At 41.6% G+C, this 20,953-nt stretch overlaps 1 protein-coding gene across 1 annotated transcript in view; it reads left to right on the plus strand.

The window, feature by feature from the left end:
* LOC112007688 ((+)-neomenthol dehydrogenase) overlaps positions 1-13,436 on the plus strand; it is a 28,143-nt gene extending 14,707 nt beyond the window's left edge. The window contains exons 3-6 of the mRNA XM_065775870.1: positions 104-349; positions 11,425-11,490; positions 12,058-12,234; positions 12,871-13,436. Of these exons, the coding sequence (XP_065631942.1) occupies positions 104-349; positions 11,425-11,490; positions 12,058-12,234; positions 12,871-13,248 (867 nt within the window). The 3' untranslated portion in view covers positions 13,249-13,436. The remainder of the gene's footprint in view (positions 1-103; positions 350-11,424; positions 11,491-12,057; positions 12,235-12,870) is intronic.
* The last annotated feature ends 7,517 nt before the right edge of the window (positions 13,437-20,953 follow it).

Genomic DNA, 20,953 nt, shown 5'->3' on the forward strand with positions numbered 1-20,953 from the left:
TCCCATCACAGCCTCTAAACCTTATATATAACAGTATGACACCCATAGCTTTTTTTTTTAATAATACTAATAATATCAAATATTGGGATCATGTTTTTTCAAGTATGCAGTAGTTACAGGGGGAAACAAGGGCATTGGGTTTGAAACATGTAGGCAGCTGGCTTTAAATGGGGTCACAGTGGTGTTAACATCAAGAGATGAGAAAAGGGGTATTGAAGCTGTTGACAAGTTCAAAGAGTCTGGCCTCTCTGACCTTGTGCTTTTTCATCAGCTTGATGTCACTGACCCTGCTAGTATTGTTTCCCTAGCAGATTTCATCAAAGCCACTTTCGGAAAACTTGATATCTTGGTATCATCCTAATTCAGTTTCTTGGAATATATTTTCTGTTTATATATATATTGCTTTGTGTTAGACTTGCTTCAGATTTCATCAAAACCAGATTTGGTATACATTTATTCTAACTTGTTTAGCTACCATGACTCCATGATTACATGATGATGAAGCTGAGAAGTTCACCAATAAGTCGCGCAATGCTCCTTTCGCCTGTATGTTAACCTGCACGAAACAAAGGAGAAAACCTACCAAAGGGCACCGGTGTGGTGCCGGCCAAATACCCTCCGAAGGTCAAGTCAAAAAGTATTCTCACAACTCTAGAGTGCTAGAGAGGGTAAAATCATGCGTCCCTTGGTTTGTGAGGGTATTGGGGCTTTTATAGTAGTATAAGGTTGACATCTTTTTCTTGGCGCGGAAGTCTTTTCCTTATAGGACTCTCCTTGTAGAATCCTAAACGTGATGGACAGATCTTCTACTTATAGGGAAGATCTTTACCAAATATATAAGATTTTCGGAGTCCTACTAGCGCAAGGACTCTATTTGGGCCCTTATGAGAGTGGGCCAAAATATCCCCCATGAGGGGTCCAACAGGCCCATGGACAACCAGCCCACCTTCCTTCACTCCGTCCGTATCCGGTCCGTTCACATGAGATCCGTCCATTGGAGGCCCGTGCAAATGACGGACTCGCTCATCCGGACGTCTGCGGACCATATACGGCCCGTCCAATCACATAAGGCATTCCAGTGTGTATTTTCTCCCTTTCAGTTGCCCCCTCACCCGATGGGTCCGTCAAGAATAATGAACGGACCCATGAGGTGATGGATCTAAAACTCGGTCATGCCTCCAGGACACCTATGTCCGTGAATTTTCATCCGTATACTGCTGGATCAGGAGCTAATGCATTAATGTGCTGCGCCAAGTGTCATCCTGTCAATGGCCGTTGTTTTGGAACAAGGCGTCGCTTCGTCTTCCGTGCACCTCTCTTATAAATATCAATCCCCCGCCCCTCATTTCCCCACTTGTTGCTGGAAGAAATTGTCAGAGCGAGTCCGTCACACCTGTCAGAGAACAGTCCGTTCACTCACATACCCGTCGCCTGCCACATCTTGCTCCAATCTTCTGGTGAGTTATTTCATATCCGTCCTTTTTTTTTAATTTTCTTTTGCTCTTATTTATTTATACTTCGTGTGCCCGTCATTCTTTCCAAACCCGTCAGAGTCTTAGGTTCTGTCATTACCTGTAGGCCATGTCTAGTGCGTCAAGTAATCAGTCGGTCGTTCGTGACGGGGCGGATTACGAAGGGATATACCCGTCAGGTCCCAAAGACCACGACGTCCCGAGCGAGAGTAGTCCGTCATCATCCTCCTCGTCCTCAACACATGAGGGCCTGGAGATGATCGAAATCCAAGAGGGATTAGATGACGAAGAGCCACTGGTTAGGTCCGTCATGGGGGTTGATGGACTTAGGGAGTTCATCTTGCCCCCAGAGTGGACGGTTCATGCCTTTACATCAACCATCAAGGAGGGTCATTTTAATACACTTAGGGTCCGCTACCAAATCCCGGACCACATCCCACTACGTCTACCTTATAAGTCAGAAAAATGTTACTACGAAGGAGTTGATGGAGTGGGTGTGTACGAACAAGTGCTTAAGGCTGGCCTGAGGTTTCCGTTGAGTTCGTTACACCGTAAACTCTTAAACTACTTAGGCATATCCGTCAGCCAGGTGTCCCCTAACGCCTGGAGGGTCTTTATTGCGATGGAGGTTCTGTACGGAGCCATGTCAGACGGTGGGAGGAGGCTTTCAATAAAAGAGTTCCTCCATTGCTACCGTCCGGACGAGATAAACAAATCGAGGGGCATGTACAACTTCGTCCTTAGGAGCCCCGTCCTGAGAGTCATTTATGAAACCCCGGACTCAAATAGGGACTGGAAGAGTCGTTACTTTTTTATAGAAGGAGAGGATTGGATGTGTCATCCAGGGGAGACGGACTTCATGCCCGTCGACACAGTTTGGGGCATTTTAAACCCATCTGGTATGGACCATTATAAATGACTCGGTGCATCTTAATAACTTTGTAATGTTTCTAACGTCCGTCTTTTATGGTGCAATTTGACGGCGTCTCCAAATTACACTTAAGGAATTCAGTTTCCTTGAGAGAATTTTTTCAAAGACAAAGCCAGAGGAGCGGACGTGGGCCAAGCTTGTCAACCTCAATACAATCCACTGGTATTGTGACGGTCCCGAGCCCACCCCTGAGGCTTTGAAGTACGAGAAACAGACCCGTCTACGTGAGTCCGTCTACCCTCATGACCCTTTTTTTTAGCGTCATTATTATTATTTCTTAGTCCGTCAACTTTTTTCAGAGATGGAGGATGCAAAGAGACGAGCAGCCATAAGACTCCAAGCTGCGAAGAACAAACAGACTGGAATGGACCCCATGGGGACGGGCTCCAGTAAGCAAACTTTAAAGAGGAAGTTGCCCGTGAAAGGTGACCGTCCACCAAAGCAGCCCAAGGTCCCCCTGGACCCCGTCCTCGGCTTGATGGCTGAAAGGAGTAAGTCAGTCACTCTGGCAAAGCACGGTGCGGGCAAGGGGCTGATGACGGGTCCGTCTGGCGAGCAAAAGAAGCCACCCGTCTTGCTCCGCGAGAATTCCAAGTATGCCTTGGAGAGGTTGTCGTCGATCATTACCACCGACGACTACGAGGATCTTGGGAATTACTCGACGGAGGCGATGGGGGAGACGGGCCTCTTTAACATTGCCCAGGTAAATACTCTGTCGACCTTAGTCCATCTGTTCACCATTTTCTGCCTTTAAATATTTTGCTTACTCATTTTCGTTGTCCCTCAGGCTATGATCATGATGAAAGGCTTGATGGGACGGTGTCTCAACCACGAGACGACCATTGGCCGGATTCGTGGGAAGGCTAAGGTGATGGAGGAGGAGCTGCTCGACCTCAAGGCCTGGAAGGTCACCCAGGAAAAGAAACTGAGGATGGCCGAGACGGCCCGGGACGAGGCCGTTCAGCTGGTGGAAAGTCTGAAGAAAGACTTGGTGGACAAAGACAATGAAGTCCGTCAGGCTAAGGAGGACGCCGTACGCGAGTACCGTGACTCCAACGCCCTTATTGCGGAGCTGAGTCTTGTCTTCAATGACGGGTTCGACGATGCTCTCCGTCAGGTGAGGAGGTTGTACCCAGAGTTGGACTTATCCACAGTCACCGTCACTGCCTCCGAGCCGTCAACCGCCCAGCCCGTTCAGTCGGAAGATACTGATGCTCTCTTCAACGAGAACGTCTCTGTCCGCGAAGCTCCTTTGGATCATACTGCTGCGGACAATCAGGCCAAAGACGTTGGGGATCGTCCAGCTGAAGAGGGAGACGGAGCTGATTTGTAGTATCTTTGTCTTGTAATAACTTAGTTTTTTTTTTTTTTTTTTTTTTAAGTGTGGAACAATTTTTAACACCCATCATGTTTGTGGGGTTCGTATATAAATTGACCGTTCAGCATGTTTATTTTATGCAAGGTCCGTTGACCTTTTGTTTATCTTCGTGGAATGCATGTTTTTATTTTTAACGTATACTTTTATGTTAAAATGAGCTTCGTTCTGCTTATATGGTTCCTCCTTTCATTACTTCGCTTAACCAAGGGTCGTCATCCCTTTGGATGATTTGTGTGACTTGGAAATACCATTTGCTTTTGAATGGTCCGTTTATTAGGTAGACCTAGCTTATTGAACCAGTCCATCGTGTAGAATTTGAACCCATTCATTGGGTAGACTGCTTATTGAACCCAACCGTCAGGTATCTTACTCCATCCCCTTTGGGTGATCCGTCCAACTAGCGGACGTTATCCTGGGTCCGTCCATTATGCGGATTTAGTAGTTACCGTTTATTTAGGTTGACCCGTCCGCTTATGGACGCTGCTACTTGTCCGTCCACTATCCGAACTAAAGGTTTTCATCCTCTTGGGATGATCCGTCCACTTGGTGGGCAGCCTCACTGATCCATCCATCATCTAGACTTAGGTTTTCATCCTCTTGGGATGATCCGTCCATCTTGTGGACAGCCTTCTTGGTCCGTCCATCATCTGGACTTTGGTTTTCATCCTCTTGGGATGATCCGTCCATCTTGTGGACAGCCTTATTGGTCCGTCCATCATCTGGACTTTGGTTTTCATCCTCTTGGGATGGTCCGTCCATCTTGTGGATAGCCTTATTGGTCCGTCCATCATCTGGACTTTGGTTTTCATCCTTTTGGGATGATCCGTCCATCTTGTGGACAGCCTTATTAGTCCGTCCATCATTTGGACTTTGGTTTTCGTCCCCTTGGGATGATCCGTCCATCTTGTGAACAGCCTTTTGAACCTTATGATATTGAATTAACTAGACTAGACAGGAAAAATTTAGTAGTCTGAAAGAAGTCTTTATAGGAAAATGGTGTCTGCCTCCTTGGGCTTAAAAAGGCACTGGTAGAGAGATTTGTTCAAAGTAAAAGCATAGAAAAGTAAAAATAGTCGTTCAAAACAAAAACTACTGAAAACTTTTAGAAATGAGCTGGAATGCTTGCAGGGGATTGATGTCCCTTCATGTCGCATCTATTGGTAGTATCTCCGTAGGTGCTCTGTGTTCCACGGGTGTTGCAGTTTCCGTTCGTCCATGGTTTCGAGGTGGTAGGTTCCCTTTCTCTGCCAAGATGAGATCTTGTAAGGTCCTTCCCAGTTTGGGCCAAGTTTTCCTTGTAAGGGATCTTTAGCCGCTCCCATTACCTTCCAAAGCACCAGGTCCCCGATCTGGAAGTCTCTGCGTCTGACTTTGGAGTTGTAGTATTTTGCCATCAGGTTTTGGTATCGAGCCATCCTTTGTTCAGCTGCAGCCCGGACTTCGTCGACTAGGTCTAGCTGTAGCCGCAAAGCCTCTTCGTTCTTGCATTCATCGTAGCTCTCCACTCGATAAGTTGTAAGACCTATCTCCGCTGGAATGACAACCTCGCTCCCGTATGCCAGCCTGAATGGTGTTTCTCCTGTGGGCGTTCTTGCCATTATGCGATATGCCCACAAGATACTTGGTAACTCATCGGGCCAGATGTCTTTTGCCCCTTCGAGCCGGGTCTTGATGATTTTGAGCAAGGACCGGTTCGTGACTTCAACTTGCCCATTCGCCTGCGGATGTGCGGGTGATGAGTAGTGATTTCTGATGCCTAACTCCGAGCAAAAATCTTGGAATGCCTTGTTGTCGAACTGCTTCCCGTTATCGGAGATGAGGACCCTTGGTATCCCGAATCTGTATATGATGTTTCTCCATACGAAACTTCTGATGTTTTTCTCCGTGATAGTTGCCAGAGATTCCGTCTCGACCCACTTAGTGAAGTAGTCGATCCCTACCACCAAGAATTTCAGCTGTCGGGCAGCCGTCGAGAGAGGGCCCATAATGTCCAGCCCCCATTGGGCGAACGGCCAAGAGGCCGTCATGAGAGTTAGTTCTTCGGTTGGTTGCCTAATCAGGTTACCAAATCTTTGGCATTTGTTGCAAGTCTTGACGTAGGCTTGTGCGTCCTTCTGCATTGTAGGCCAATAGTATCCTGCCCGGATCAGTTTGTGCACTAGAGACCGCGCCCCCGAATGGTTTCCGCAAATGCCTTCATGGACCTCTCTCATTACATAGTCCGCTTCCTCGTGACCCAAACACCTTAGGTATGGTCGTGAGAATCCCCTTTTGTATAAGACATCATTGATTATCATGAACCGCGAAACCCGGACTTTCAACCTTCTGGCTGCGTCTTTGTTGTCTGGGAGCATGCCTTCCTTTAGGTAGGCCATTAGTGGCGTAGTCCAATCGTATTCTGGATTTACTTCCTGCACTTCCGTCCAACTGTTAATGATTGAGGAATTCTGGATGAACGACAGCACCCGGTCGGGGGTCGTCATGACCTCTACGGAGGTGGCTTTTGCGAGCCGGTCAGCACATTCATTCTCTTCCCTTGGGATTTGGACGAATGTGACCTGGAGGGAGTTGATCCGTCTCCTGACTTCTTCCAAGTATTTCTTCATCTTTTCCCCCCTGCACTCATAGGCACCACTAATCTGATTGATGCGAATCACAATGTATAACCATGGCCTCGGCGCCTGCTGCTTTTGCCAGGTCTAATCCTGCCAACAATGCCTCATATTCGGCCTCATTATTGGTCGTTGGGAAGTCCAATCGGATCATGCACTCGATTTTGTCTCCGTCAGGGGTCTGAATTACTACCCCGGCGCCTCCAGCTTGCCTGTTTGATGATCTATCCATGTGGATGTTCCATTGTCTGAGGGCTTGTGGCTCCTGCTGCTCCGTTTGCGTGTATTCGGCAATGAAGTCAGCCACTGCTTGGCCCTTTATTGCGGTTCGCGGACGGTAGTGTATGTCAAACTCGCTCAGCTCTATCGCCCACAGGGCCATTCGTCCAGCTGCTTCAGGGCTGCTCATTGCCCTTTTTAGGGGCTAATTTGTTAGGACGATGATGCTATGGGCTTGGAAGTATGGTTTCAGTTTTCGGGATGCGGTTATCAGCGCGAATGCGAGCTTTTCCATGTGGGGGTACCTTTCTTCAGCCCCTCAGAACCCCCTGCTTATGAAATAGACGGATCGCTGCGTCCCTTCCTCTTCCCTTACTAGGGCCGCGCTTACTGCCACCTGCAAAGCTGTTAGGTATAAATAGAGGTCTTCCCCTGGTTTGGATGGGCTCAGCAAGGGTGGCGAGGCAAGGTATTTCTTCAGATCTTCAAATGCCTTCTGGCACTCCTCCGTCCACTCGAATGATTTCTTTAGGACGCAGAAAAACCGTAGGCACCTGTCCGTTGCTTTTGAGACGAACTTGTTCAAGGCGGCAACTCTGCCGTTCAAGCTCTGTACGTCCTTTGCTGTCCTTAGTGGTTCAAGCTCCATGATGGCCCATATTTTCTCTGGATTGATCTCTATTCCTCTTTGGGACACCATAAAACCCAAGAATTTTCCTGCCGTTACCCCGAATACACACTTGTCCGGATTCAGTTTCATGTTGTATGACCGTAGGGTATCGAACGTTTCCTGGAGGTCGCTCAGGTGATCTTTTTCGAATGGGCTCTTGACCAGCATGTCGTCAACGTAGACCTGTACGTTCCTCCCTATCTGGTGTGCGAACATCTTGTCCATTAATCTTTGGTATGTTGCCCCGACGTTCTTGAGTCCGAACAGCATCACCTTATAGCAAAAGAGGCCTTGGCTGGTGACGAAGGACGTTTTCTCCTGATCAGGTTCCTCTATCTTGATCTGATTATAGCCCGAGAAGGCATCCATAAAACTTAGGAGCTGGTGTCTGGCCGTGGAGTCGACCAGTGCATCTATCCGCGGGAGGGGGAAGCTATCCTTTGAGCATGCTTTGTTAAGGTCCGTGAAGTCGACGCACATTCGCCACTTTCCACTACCTTCTTGACCATGACCACGTTCACCAACCACTCTGGGTAATATACTTCCCTAATGAAACCCGCCTCGAGTAACTTTCTGACCTCTTGTACTATTGCTCTGTCCCGTTCAGGAGCGAACACTCGCTTTTTCTGCCGGACTGGTGGGGTTGAAGGGTTCACGTTCAGCTTGTGTACTATGACAGAGGGATCGATCCCGGGCATGTCTTCGTAGTTCCATGCGAAAATGTCCTGGTTCCTCCTGAGGAATGTTATGAGGGCCTGGCACACAGGCTGGCAAGCCAATTTTCCTATTCTGGTTGTTCGTTCTGGTTTGGATTCGTTGAGTGTTACCACTTCCAGCTCTTCGACCGGTTCTGCGACCGTCCACTATTCTTTTATGCACATCGCCTAATGGTGATCTTCCATTTCTAGCATGGCTATGTAGCATTCTTAGGCGGTTGCCTGATTTCCTCGCAATTCCCTAATCCTGTAGTCCGTTGGGAATTTGATCATCAGGTGGTATGTTGATGTTGCCGCTTTCCATGAGTTAAGTGTGAGCCGTCCGAGAATACCGTTGTAAGCGGAGGAGCAGTCCACCACGAGAAACATTACATTCCTAGTGAGTTCTTGCGGGTAATCACCCACCGTTACAGGTAGTGTGATAGAGCCTATTGGGAATACCCTGGTCCCTCCGAAACCGACAAGTGGAGTTCTCGCCGGCATCAATCGTGCTCTGTCTATCCCCATTTGCTGGAATGCTGGATAGTATAGAATGTCTGCTGAGCTGCCGTTATCGATTAGTACTCGGTGGACGTTATAGTCCCCCACACGTATGCTGACGACCAGCGCATCGTCATGTGGATGATGAAGTCTCCTTGCGTCTTCTTCGGTGAATCCAATGATAGGGTTCTCCACCCGTGTGGTATTAGGCCTCGAACCTGTTAGATGGACGTTCAGGACCGATCTGAGGTACGTCTTTCGAGCTTTCTTGGAAGAACCGGTAGACGCGGTTCCTCCGACTATCTTCCTTATGTCTCCGATGGGGGGTCTAGGACGCTCGTTATCCCATCGGGGGGTCGGCTCTTGGCGATTATGATCCGTTTTCTCTTTGTTGACGAACTTCTGCAACTTCCCTTGTCTAATGAGGGCTTCAATCTGCTGCTTTAGGTCGTAGCAATCGGCCGTGTCATGGCCATGATCTCGGTGGGAATGTTAGTGTCTCCTCGTCTTTGATTTGCATCAAAACTTGGTCAATTGGGGCGTTCAGGGGGGTGAAACTTGTGAACCTCCCGCTCGGGGGCTTAGGGCGCCTTTCGTCCCTTTTGTCTCCTGTTCTTGGTCTTTTCTGCCCTTGGTCCTGGCGCACGTCCACCTGGCGTTCCCTTTTACTGGGCCTTTCCTCCCTTGCAAATAGCGCGTCTTCCGCGTTCATGTACTTGGTGGCCCTGTAGAGTACTTCTGACATGGTTTTGGGTCGTTTTTGTATAGTGAGAACAAAAACTTGCCCTTCCGCAATCCGTTCATGAAAGCTGCCACTAGTATCTTGTCGTCGGCTTCATCAATTGAGAGTGCTTCCTTATTGAAGCGGGTTATGTAGGATCTTAGCGTCTCGTCTTCTCTCTGTCTGATGCTCATTAAGCACGCTGTGGACTTCTTGTACCTATGTCCCCCTATGAAGTGCGAGGTGAACTGAGCACTTAGTTCTTTGAAAGTGCTGATGGAGTTCGGTGTCAGCCGACTGAACCAAATCCTCGTGGGACCTTTCAGTGTGGTTAGGAAGGCCCTACACATGATTTCGTCCGGTACCCCTTGTAGATGCATCAAGGTCTTGAATGTCTCCAAGTGGTCTAGGGGATCCTTGACCCCATCATAGCTCTCTATTTGCGGCATCCGGAACTTGTGTGGTAGGGGGAAGGAATTGACGAGGCCAGTGAATGGGGAGTCGGTCCGATTCACTAGGTCGTCCAGATCGCTGGACACTCTCCCCTTTAGGGCGTTCATCATGACTTCCATCTGTTCTTTCATTGCCTGCATCTCTGCGAACATAGGTGGAGTCGTCGAATCCGTGAGGGATGGGAGGCCCATGTTCTGTCGTTCTAGCCTGCTTGGGGCGTTACCCCCTTCAGGCCCTTCTCATTCTCTTTGCATGGCGCTGGTGCCTTCCTGATCCTCCCTCTGGTTCTGGTTGTGGGGTGCTGTGTTTCTTTGACGCAGCTGTTCTTCTAGGTCATGATTTTGTTTGGTGAGACGCTCCACGGCCTTAGTGAGGGTCCGAACCTGTCTTTCGAGTGCGGTCGTGGGTAGTCCCTCTCCTTGGATGTCGTTGGTTGTTGCCATCGAGCGAGTAAGCACCATGCAACTCTTCTGTCTCAGGGATGAAGCAACGTCTGACCGCTTTCTTCTTACTCGTTCCCACAGATGATGCCAACTGATGAAGCTGAGAAGTTCACCAATAAGTCGCGCAATGCTCCTTTCGCCTGTATGTTAACCTGCACGAAACAAAGGAGAAAACCTACCAAAGGGCACCGGTGTGGTGCCAGCCAAATACCCTCCGAAGGTCAAGTCAGAAAGTATTCTCACAACTCTAGAGTGCTAGAGAGGGTAAAATCATGCGTCCCTTGGTTTGTGAGGGTATTGGGGCTTTTATAGTAGTATAAGGTTGACATCTCTTTCTTGGCGCGGAAGTCTTTTCCTTATAGGACTCTCCTTGTAGAATCCTAAACGTGATGGACAGATCTCCTCCTTATAGGGAAGATCTTTACCAAATATATAAGATTTCCGGAGTCCTACTAGCGCAAGGACTCTGTTTGGGCCCTTATGAGAGTGGGCCAAAATATCCCCCATGAGGGGTCCAACAGGCCCATGGACAACCAGCCCACCTTCCTTCACTCCGTCCGTATCCGGTCCATTCACATGAGATCCGTCCATTGGAGGCCCGTGCAAATGACGGGCTCGCTCATCTGAACGTCTGCGGACCATATACGGCCCGTCCAATCACATAAGGCATTCTAGTGTGTATTTTCTCCCTTTCACATGACATGGTCCAAAGATGTGGATATTTTCTCCCTCTCTTATCTTCATTGAAGTATCTGCCAACTTTTTTATAATAATCGTAGGAGGCTGTTTGTAGTGTCCCTTATCTCCTTCGTCTAATTTATATTTCCTTATCAAATTATTCTTTGTACCATCATCAACTCCTAGATCTCGTGCATTGTATATATGCATCCTCCATCTCACAATGTGTGGGCCTCATAGTCATGTGAGACCCACATGTTGTAAAAATGAGGATGCATAAGTCAAATGCATGAGATACATTCTCCAGTTGTGCAGATGGCAAAACATGACCAAAATAATCTAACTTTTCATATGTGTAGAGAACATGAGACTGTACCCATGCTGGCTTCAACAAGTTCCAACATTTTCTTATAATGATTTATCAATTCTAGAAATAAAAAGCAGTTTAGGAATTTAACTTGTAAAAAATTTAAAGAAATGTTATATACTACTGCTATGATAGACTCTTCTTTTGTACTTAAAACTGAAAATTGGAAGCATAACTGTGGTTAGTTATTACTGAAAGGACGTATATGAAATCTAGATCACAATTCTGTTTTCTTATTTAAATTTATAGAAATGGAAGATTGGAAATGATGGAATACTGTGCAGGTGAATAATGCAGGGATTCTTGGAGCCACTGGAGATGCTGATACTATAAGGACTTCAGCTTTTAATGTAAACTCTTTATATATGATTTATTTAGTTACCACAAACTAACAGTTTGCAATTATATTCAAATTTGAGGAAGAGCAACTTGCTTTTAGGTCACCATTGTTAATGTAAAATTATGGGTACCATTGTGAACTTTCAAGTTTCAATGCCATACATTCCTCTATTTCTTTCCGGAATTCTATTTGAAATCATTCTAGCACCTAGTAAGTTGCGTCAAGGACTATTTTAGTTTGATATAACTATTTGCATTCTTAAAGGGAAGGTTATTTAGTCAAATTTAGATACAGTTTGTTTTAGCTCCTCAGCTGCTTTACCAAATTCCTTGTGCTTCTGATAAGATCTTGCTATATTTAGCCATTTGTTGGTGGGCTTTTTAAAAATATGACATGCCTGTAGCATTCTCCAAATAATTTTTATTAGAATGATGAAATCTATTCTTGTTATGGGGTTGTGGAGTTAGGCATTACAAGGTAAATAGTCAATCAACAGCTTCCTATCAAATATAGCCTTCAAAGTATGGGATGTTTTACTTCCAAGAGGATTTTTTTTTTTTTTCCCTCATCAATGCAGGAAGAAGGAGAAATCACTTGGAATACAATGGTGACTCAAACGTATGAGTTAACTGAAGAATGTCTACAAACAAACTATTATGGTGCCAAAAGAATGGTTGAAGCACTTAATACCCTCCTCCAGTTATCTCATTCACCAACGATTGTCAATGTTTCATCCTTCATGGGGAAGCTAAAGGTATCAGAAAGCATCATTTGCATATTTTAGTCACCCTGATGAAAAGCTCCATCAAGTCTTTTACCAGTTATAAATTTGGTTTGAAATACAGTTATGTTAAATTGAAAGTGGATGATTCTGCTTGAGATTGGCTTAAATTGAGCTCAGAAACACATGATTTAATTCAATGCCACTTAAAATTTGACTGACTTGAGTCTCTCAGATATTTAAAAAAAAAAAAAAAAAGAAGAGTAAATATATTTCTTTTTATGAATGGATAATTGACCAACATAGACTTATTGTTGCACCTTATTTACCCTCAATGTGAAGAGTGTTATTTGGATTACAAATCATCAACACATTAATAACTTAAAAAATTGTATTGCTGATATTGGTTGTTGCTAAAGTTAATAAATTACTATTGTTAATGTAGTGGATACTTTGAGATGAAATCATGCACTACTGGACATAATCTGTTTCTATACTGGTTAACTAATTGTTTATCTTTCAAAAAGAAATTGGTATTCTCTCAAAATAGCATTCATGGAATTATATGAACCACTCCCTATAGATATGGAGTTCTTTTTTCAACATCAATTCTGAATCATTCTCCCATTAAAAAAATTAAACTCAATTTTGCTTTCAATGCTGTTCCAGGAGATACCAAATGAATGGGCTCAAGGAGTGTTAACTGATGCTGAAAGCCTTACAGAAGAAAAATTGGATGAGGTATTAAGTGAGTTTCTAAAAGATTTTAAGGAGGGTTCCTTGGAAGCAAAAGGTTGGCCTGCTTATACATCTGCTTATATAGTCTCCAAAGCAGTTTTGAATGCCTACACAAGGATTCTGGCTAAGAAATACCCATCTTTCTGCATAAATTGTCTTTGCCCTGGCTATGTCAATACAGACATAAACTTCCACCTTGGCCCCTTAACAGCTGAAGAGAGTGCTAAAAGAGTTCTAAGGTTAGCACTGCTTCCAAGTGGAGGTCCTTCTGGCCTCTTCTTCGTCAAGAATGAAGTGACACCTTTTTAATTGAAGACAATCTGTTTCTATAGACTTATCAAAATATTTGGCTCTCTAATGTTCATGCACTTCCCCTTTCGCTTATGTTCTCTGTCTCGGATTTGTGATGTAATAAGGATATGCCACTGTTAAGTCTCTTATCAATACGGGCTCTTTAATGAAGAATCAATGTGTTTCTGGTGCTTCTTGGAAGCCAATATTAGTTCTTGGTGATGATATGTTTCAAGAGAAAATTGTTGGTTTGCAAGGGATTGTCACAAACATTAGAGGGACATTTCTTAGTTACACTAGCTGAAATCAGATTTATGATGGTTAAGAAAAGACTTGATAGATTAAGGAATCTTCAAGTTCTATTGGCTTCAAAAAGATCTATCTGTTTAGGACATAGCATGGTTCAATGTACGCTATAACAATGCTTTTTTTCTTTTCTTTTCTTTTTTTAATCAATCAATATATATATAAAAGCAGATAACTCATGTGAGAGTGCATGAAGTTCTGCCACGTGGCACTCTAATATTGCATATAACATTTTTTTACCTTTTTTTATTAAGTTTTTTTTACTGTTACCCAATAAATCATACTAACTTATTTTTACTATTATATAAATTTAGCATTTTTTACCTCTTTTTATTAAATTTTTTTTTATTATTATTACCCAATAGATCATAATAACTTATTTTTACTATTATAGTATAAAATATGAGTTGTTTTTGACGATTAAACCAATTAGACCAAAAGTTGTTCACTATAAAATGGATTACATTTTAAATGTAGACCAAACCTTATGAAAAACTTAGACCCAGTTCTTACCTTACATATTATAACCCAAGTTTGACCCTAAATCAAAGCAAAAACTCTTACCTTCTTACAAACTCTCTTCTTCCTCCCCCACGTATAGATGATACTTCTAGAAAATTTCATTCTCACGAAATATGTCTTCATTTTTCTCTAATTTCAATTCAATATGCTTTTGTTTATTAATAATATTCTATGCAATTTATGTAGACAAATTCTCTGTCATTGACCAGTGCAATAAAAATATATATAAATCTTGAGATCTCTAAGGTTGCTGAAATAATTGACAAGTGCATATTTGTAAAATTTATAATAACAAAAAAGGTCTAATAAATAGCATAAACTATCTCACAAAATGCCATTAACTTAATATTTTCTTTAAAAAAATTCAATGATAGGAATGGTCAAAAACATGATCTATACAAGAAATACCAAAAATACATGCAAAACAATTTTCATAGGAGGATTTATCTTTAAATAATATGAAGACAATAGTAAAGATAAAATGCATGGAATGAGATCCTACGAAACAAATTTGTTAATCATTTCAAATTATACTCATCATTTATGTAAAATAATAATAATACATCATATTATTTACATTAAAAAAAAAAAGGACATATTAATTTCAAAGTTTATTACAAGATGAGAACTGCTAGGGTATTGCAATAATAAGTAACATTGATACAACAATGGGTTGGTATTACATTTTGTGTGTACTTTGTGAAAGGAATGTCAAACCACAAGCAAGATCATTTTGGTGTGCAAAATGTAAAACAAAAATAAATCTTTCTATCCCAAAGTTAGAGGCACTCACATTAACTACATACTCTCCAAATATTTATAATATATTTATCTCACTATAACTACTATATATATACAATTGCAAACTACTTCAAATATAGGATTCAAATTGAAGTTTTTAAGGCAACTAACAAAACAAATTTTGTGATATTTGATCGAGATACCGAGAAAATCCTAAATAAATCTACAAGATTGAGATCTTGCTGAAAAATAAATTGAGATACAACTTATTTAAATTATTGTAAAAATATTGATATTGGAGAAGGAATCCTACGTGATTTGAAAAAAAAAAAAAAAAAAAGGAAAAAAATGGATTTCTCTACTTCATTTGAATGAATTCAATCTAATATATGGTTTTGAAAATTACGTAGTTGCTAAGATTTTTGATGCACCTTCAAATGATAAAAAGGCATGGAAGAAAAAAAAACACAATTCAACATGCTATATTAATTCTTTTTGCTGCACTATTCCAAAATTAACAAAAAAAAAAAATACAAAAAACTGTCACATAATTGAAATTTAGGGTCCGTTTGGATAGCACTTATTGTTGCTGAAAGTTGCTAAAAACTGATTGTTGCTGAAAACACTGTAGTAAAATAATTTTTAAATGTGTGAATAGTGTTGTGGGACCCACTTTTAATATTAAATATTGCGTGAACAGTGCGTGAACAGTGCATGCACAGTACATGCACAGTAAATTTTGTCCCCCAAAGTCAAAAAAGCTGGCCCAAAAAAAAAAAAAAAAAAAAAGGAGAAAACGTGCCGCAACTTAACGTGCTATCCAAACCCATACTTAATACAAAGGCAAATACCTATGAAAAATCTTAGCAACAAAATCCAAACTTTGTAAAATCTAATCAAGAATCTCTCGGTGCCAATTCATTAGTAATTAACACAAATGATGCAACAAAAGGAAAATATGATAAAAGTTCAAAAATTGAACAAATATGGACAGGCTAAATTTCAAATGTTGAAGATGGATAAACTGATGATGACAACAAGCATCACCATACCGCAATAACAAAGCATTGAAGAAACAAAAAAATAAAATAAAATCGTAATGAAGCTTTTTATTACATTACATAATAAAAGTCAATAATATAGAATGAATTAATATGCTTTTATCAACTTTTATTATACAATATTACTCCCAAGTTGTTTTCATTATTGCTCATTACTTGAACAAAATAATTATAATAGATATATGTGTGCAATTTATAATTGTTACTATTTATGATGAACTCATTACTAACAAAGTTTTATAAATAAATATACTATAGTATATGTATAATATTTTCGAAAAACAAATTTACATAAAACATTACAACATTATCTATGCATTGCACAGAAAACTTACTAGTTATCATAATGGACAAAGTTTGGCTCCAAACCTGCTTGAAGCTAACTTTTTCAACCAATTATATTCTGAATATATCCATTGGAAATATTAGAAACTCTTACAAAGTTATACTGCTTGATAAATCTTAAGATAATCTTTGGATTATTTTGCTTGTCTAGAAATTTACTAAATAAATGAGTTTATGAGTTTCAAATTAGATAGTAAACAACATTGAATTGAAATAAAATCTCCATAAATAAAAAACATATAAGGGGCATAAAACCTAATGAAGGGCTTGAAAAATATTAATCTAATTGAATTTTTTTTAGAGATATAAAACCCCAAAAAGCCACATCTAAGTGTAAGCTACTGCATTTGAAATAGGAACAAAATAAAACCTATAGCATATGCCATGAGGAGAATGATATATCCTGGCCTCTTCTCAAATAAAAGGCCAAGCAAGTCCCCAAAATGGACAATTGAGTAGGATTTGATTGCCCAAAAGGCCTTTTAGAAGAACCAGAGATAGTTCCTTGTGGGTGCGGAGAAATTTCCTCCCAACCAAAAGTTAGTGAAGAAAGTGCTGACCAATTTCCTGGTGGTCCAAGTCCAACCAAATTGGTGCTCTGTGCTCTCGTGACGTGAGTAAGTGCTTTGGATTGCGGGCCATCTATATATTGGAAAGGTACTACAAAATAAATTTTCTATTCTCACTGGATCTGGATCTAGTGAGGTCGAATTGCAATCCTTAAGTCAACATTTCTTAACCTAAACTTTGCATCATCATCATTATTTTTAATATTATTTTGCTGAATAACCGAAACTTGGCATTTCCAAACTCACCCACACCTTTAGTCTTCTTTTTGTGTGTGTGCATATATATATATATATAAAAGATGTTAGAGATATATATTAGACATATTAGCCCAATGTTATAGGCCCAAGCTCATTTCTGCTTATACTAGTAGTCTAGAGTTTAGTCGCCTATATATACTCATGTTATGGTTCATTGTAACACAAGTTATTGTACTACACTCTTATACAATAAAAATGTAGCCCTTAAGGGATTCCTTCGTGGATGTAGGCCGACAAAACTGAACCACGTAACCCTCGTGTTCTCAGTGTTCCTATTCTATGCTTCTCCTTTCGCATCTACTGAAGCATATACAATATGGTATAACACATTGCATTGCTAATAATAATAACATATTAGCCCAATGTAATAGGCCCAAGCCCATTCCTGCTTGTACTAGTAGTCTAGGGTTTAGTCGCCTATATATACTTATGTTAGAGTTCATTATAACACAGGTTATTGTACTACACTCTTATACAATAAAGATGTAGCACTTAAGGGATTCCTCTATGGATGTAGGCCGTCAAGACTGAACCACGTAACCCTCATGTTCTTATTGTTCCTGTTCTATGCTTCTCCTTTTGCATCCACTCTAGCATACACAATATAGTATAACACATTGCGTTGCTAATATTCTTTAACATGGTATTAGAGCCAAACTCCGTTCTTGGCATCAAACAAAATCTCTAGCAAGCAAAGAAGATTCTCACGTGCGTAACATAGATCCACAACAATGTCCATGCCTTCTTTCAAATCTGGGTCTATAGCATCATACAGCTCCCATGGAAACTCTGTTGTTGCCTCGCTGCTACATCTCTGATCTCTCAAGCAAGTCGAACCACTCACCTTTCAGATCATTGCAAATCCAAACTTTGCCTGATGAAATCAACACCACAGACATGATCCACGACCTCCCGCGACCAAAACACAGGAACTCGGCCCCCAAAGGAAGCTTCACAAGCTGCCAACAGCTCCAGGACCACCCACACGTGCCGCCACGATTTAATCAAGTGCAGCTCATCCATTGGCCACACGCGCCGCCATATCGGCCTTTTCCTCCGACGTTCTATGACACACAAACATCTGGTCCTCAACCCAGCCTGCATGCGCTCTCACGCGCCTCCTGGATCCTCGTCGTTGTTCCCACAAGCTTGTAACAGATGCACATGCCGTACACACGCCGAAAACCCTCTGATGATGTCATCGAATGACGTCATTACTCCACTTTAGCAGCCACGCAGCAAACAAAGCCACGTCAGCCCTAGACACGTCATCAGCCACATTACTAGCCACGTCAGCAATGTCGCCTCGTCAGCACCACGTCACCTAGCTGACCGTTGACCCGAACCGACCCGACCCAGACCACCCGGATCTGACCCGTGAGCACTGACCGTTGACTTTGACTAGGACCAGTTGTCTTTGACTTCTGTTGACTTTGACTTTTTGTGTTGACCTTTGACCAAAAGTCAAAATTTTCGAAAGGGCCTGTCTTGCTCAGTATTTCGCATAGATTCCAATTTTGGACTCCGTTTCTTCATTTGAAACCAGAAATTGGTCAATTGGCATATTCTTCATTGCAGTTTCTTCAAAGGCATTCTAAGTGATCTTCTCATACTTATCCAACCTCAAGCCTTCATCAAGCTTTCGCCTTGAGTTTGAGGGAGGGTGTTAGAAATATATATTAAACATATTAGCCCAATGTAATAGGCTCAAGTCCATTCCTGCTTGTACTAGTAGTCTAGGGTTTAGTCGCCTATATATACTCATGTTAGGATTCATTATAACACAGGTTATTGTACTACACTCTTATACAATAAAGATGCAACCCTTAAGGGATTCCTCCGTGGATGTAAGTCGACAAGACTGAACCACGTAACCCTCGTGTTCTCAGTGTTCTTATTCTATGCTTCTCCTTCCGTATCCACTCAAGCATACACAACATGGTATAACGCATTGCGTTGCTAATAATAATAACATATTATATATACAAAAGATAGATATTCTACTCTAAGCCTAATCTAAGTGCAGATATATGTAAAACTCCCTCTTGGAGACTTAAACCCCAACCTGTACTCTCCACACCCTACACTCCACACTCCACAAGAACTTATATTTGTAAAGTAATCATCACATCAAGGGTATGCGATGATCACCTTCAATCTTAATAAGGCATGAAAATGATACAAGGCCAAACAAATTTGCCATGATAATATATGAGCAAAATTTAGATACATAAGTTTTAATATTAAAAAAAAAATGTTATCTTTTTCAACAAAAATTAAATTCAAATTTACTATGTGTTTAAATTTAATTGAAAAACTTAATGCATTGTAACTGTACCTAATACTAATGATTATTCAGATCATTTTTATCTTTAAGAAGAAAAAAAATAGCCACGATATTGAGCAGCCATTAGAATGTAATGTTAGCAACCAGCCGACAAAGACATGAATTTCTTCAAAGAGTATTAATCAGCTGGAAATGTCTCCTAACTTCTTTCTTTTTTCTTTTTTTTTCTTTTTTTTTTTAACCCTTTAATAAAAAAAGGATAGGGGTGACCAGTCGATCTCATTTAGGCGTAATAATGTTTAGTTCATGTAACAATTAAGAAACCAATGTTTTTACAGACAAAACTAGGATTTTATGAATAGGGCAAGAAACTATAAACCAACAAACTTGTACAATTTACTATATAAAAAATTACAATTCAAGAATATGAAAAGAAAATATACAAAATAAATGTCTTTTAGTACATTTTGACTCAATCATCTATCATAATGGAACTTGAGGTTCTTATAAATTTGGAAAATCATCTATGGTTTATTTTATAGTAAATTTATGACAATTTTCCCTTTAATGATCAAGAAAGCAATTTTTAAAGTTTGAAACCAATGCTTTAAGGGATTGAATTAAGAGTTTATGTTTAGGAGAAGAAAACATGAACCAACAAATTTTTACAATTCAAGATTTAATAAAATAAATGACCCAAAATAATTTTTTATATATAGTAAATTTCAACTCAATCATCTAGCGTAATTGAACTCGACGTTGTTTTAAATTTTGAAAATCATATATAAATAATTCTAAACTAAATTGATAGCAATTTCACCTCCAATATACAAGATCAAAGAGTTAATTTTGACAATATTCATGACTAAAAATATTTGTTTCATAATTGCAATTAAAACTGAAAGAGTAAATATAAGTGTAGGGTCAGTTTTTGTTGCCTAAGCCCAAAAGAGATGGGTTGAAGGCCCAACGAACTCAGAACAATGAATTTGTAGAGAGTGGGTTGAAGGTTTAGGCGCTGACCGGCATTTACGAAGCATGAACACCTTTCTCTTTTATTGAAAAAATACTTAGAACAATTTACAACTGGGGGATGCTCCTCGGCCCATGGCCGAGGAGGCTTCTTCTTCCCGCCCTCCCCCATACATTTTGCTCACAGTTCTTATATATGCCCATCTTCTTCCTCCTGTTGATCATCTATTAGCCTTCTTCCTGACGGCCTATCCCATCAAAGGTCATATCCGTGCTCAAGTGGTTCACCCTGATCGATGTCGCCCTGGCAAGGGGTTACATCCCCATTAATGCGGCCAGAGGGGTTAGGTGAACGTATTCAATGCCGAGGTGACGGCTCGCCCAGAGCTTGCCCTTCTCCGCACCGAGGTCTCGGACGACCGGGGATAGGGTCATCCTCGGACCCATCGTGCGTCCTCGGTGTGGGCCATCTGGGCCTGGGTTGAAGTGGGCCTTGGCTACTTGATTTTCTGGCCCCACAATAGCCCCTCAAAATCTTGCTGCACGCATCCTCGGGCGAGGAGAAGGATTTTGACATCCTCGGCCTCACCCCCCCACCCCTCGTCAGTGCTAGGGCTCATTCACCTGCCAAAGGCACGTCGCTGACACTTCGGAGCACGTAA

Source organism: Quercus suber, unplaced genomic scaffold (assembly GCF_002906115.3).
Source record: "Quercus suber isolate HL8 unplaced genomic scaffold, Cork oak 2.0 scaffold_121, whole genome shotgun sequence".
Classification (NCBI taxonomy): domain Eukaryota; kingdom Viridiplantae; phylum Streptophyta; class Magnoliopsida; order Fagales; family Fagaceae; genus Quercus; species Quercus suber.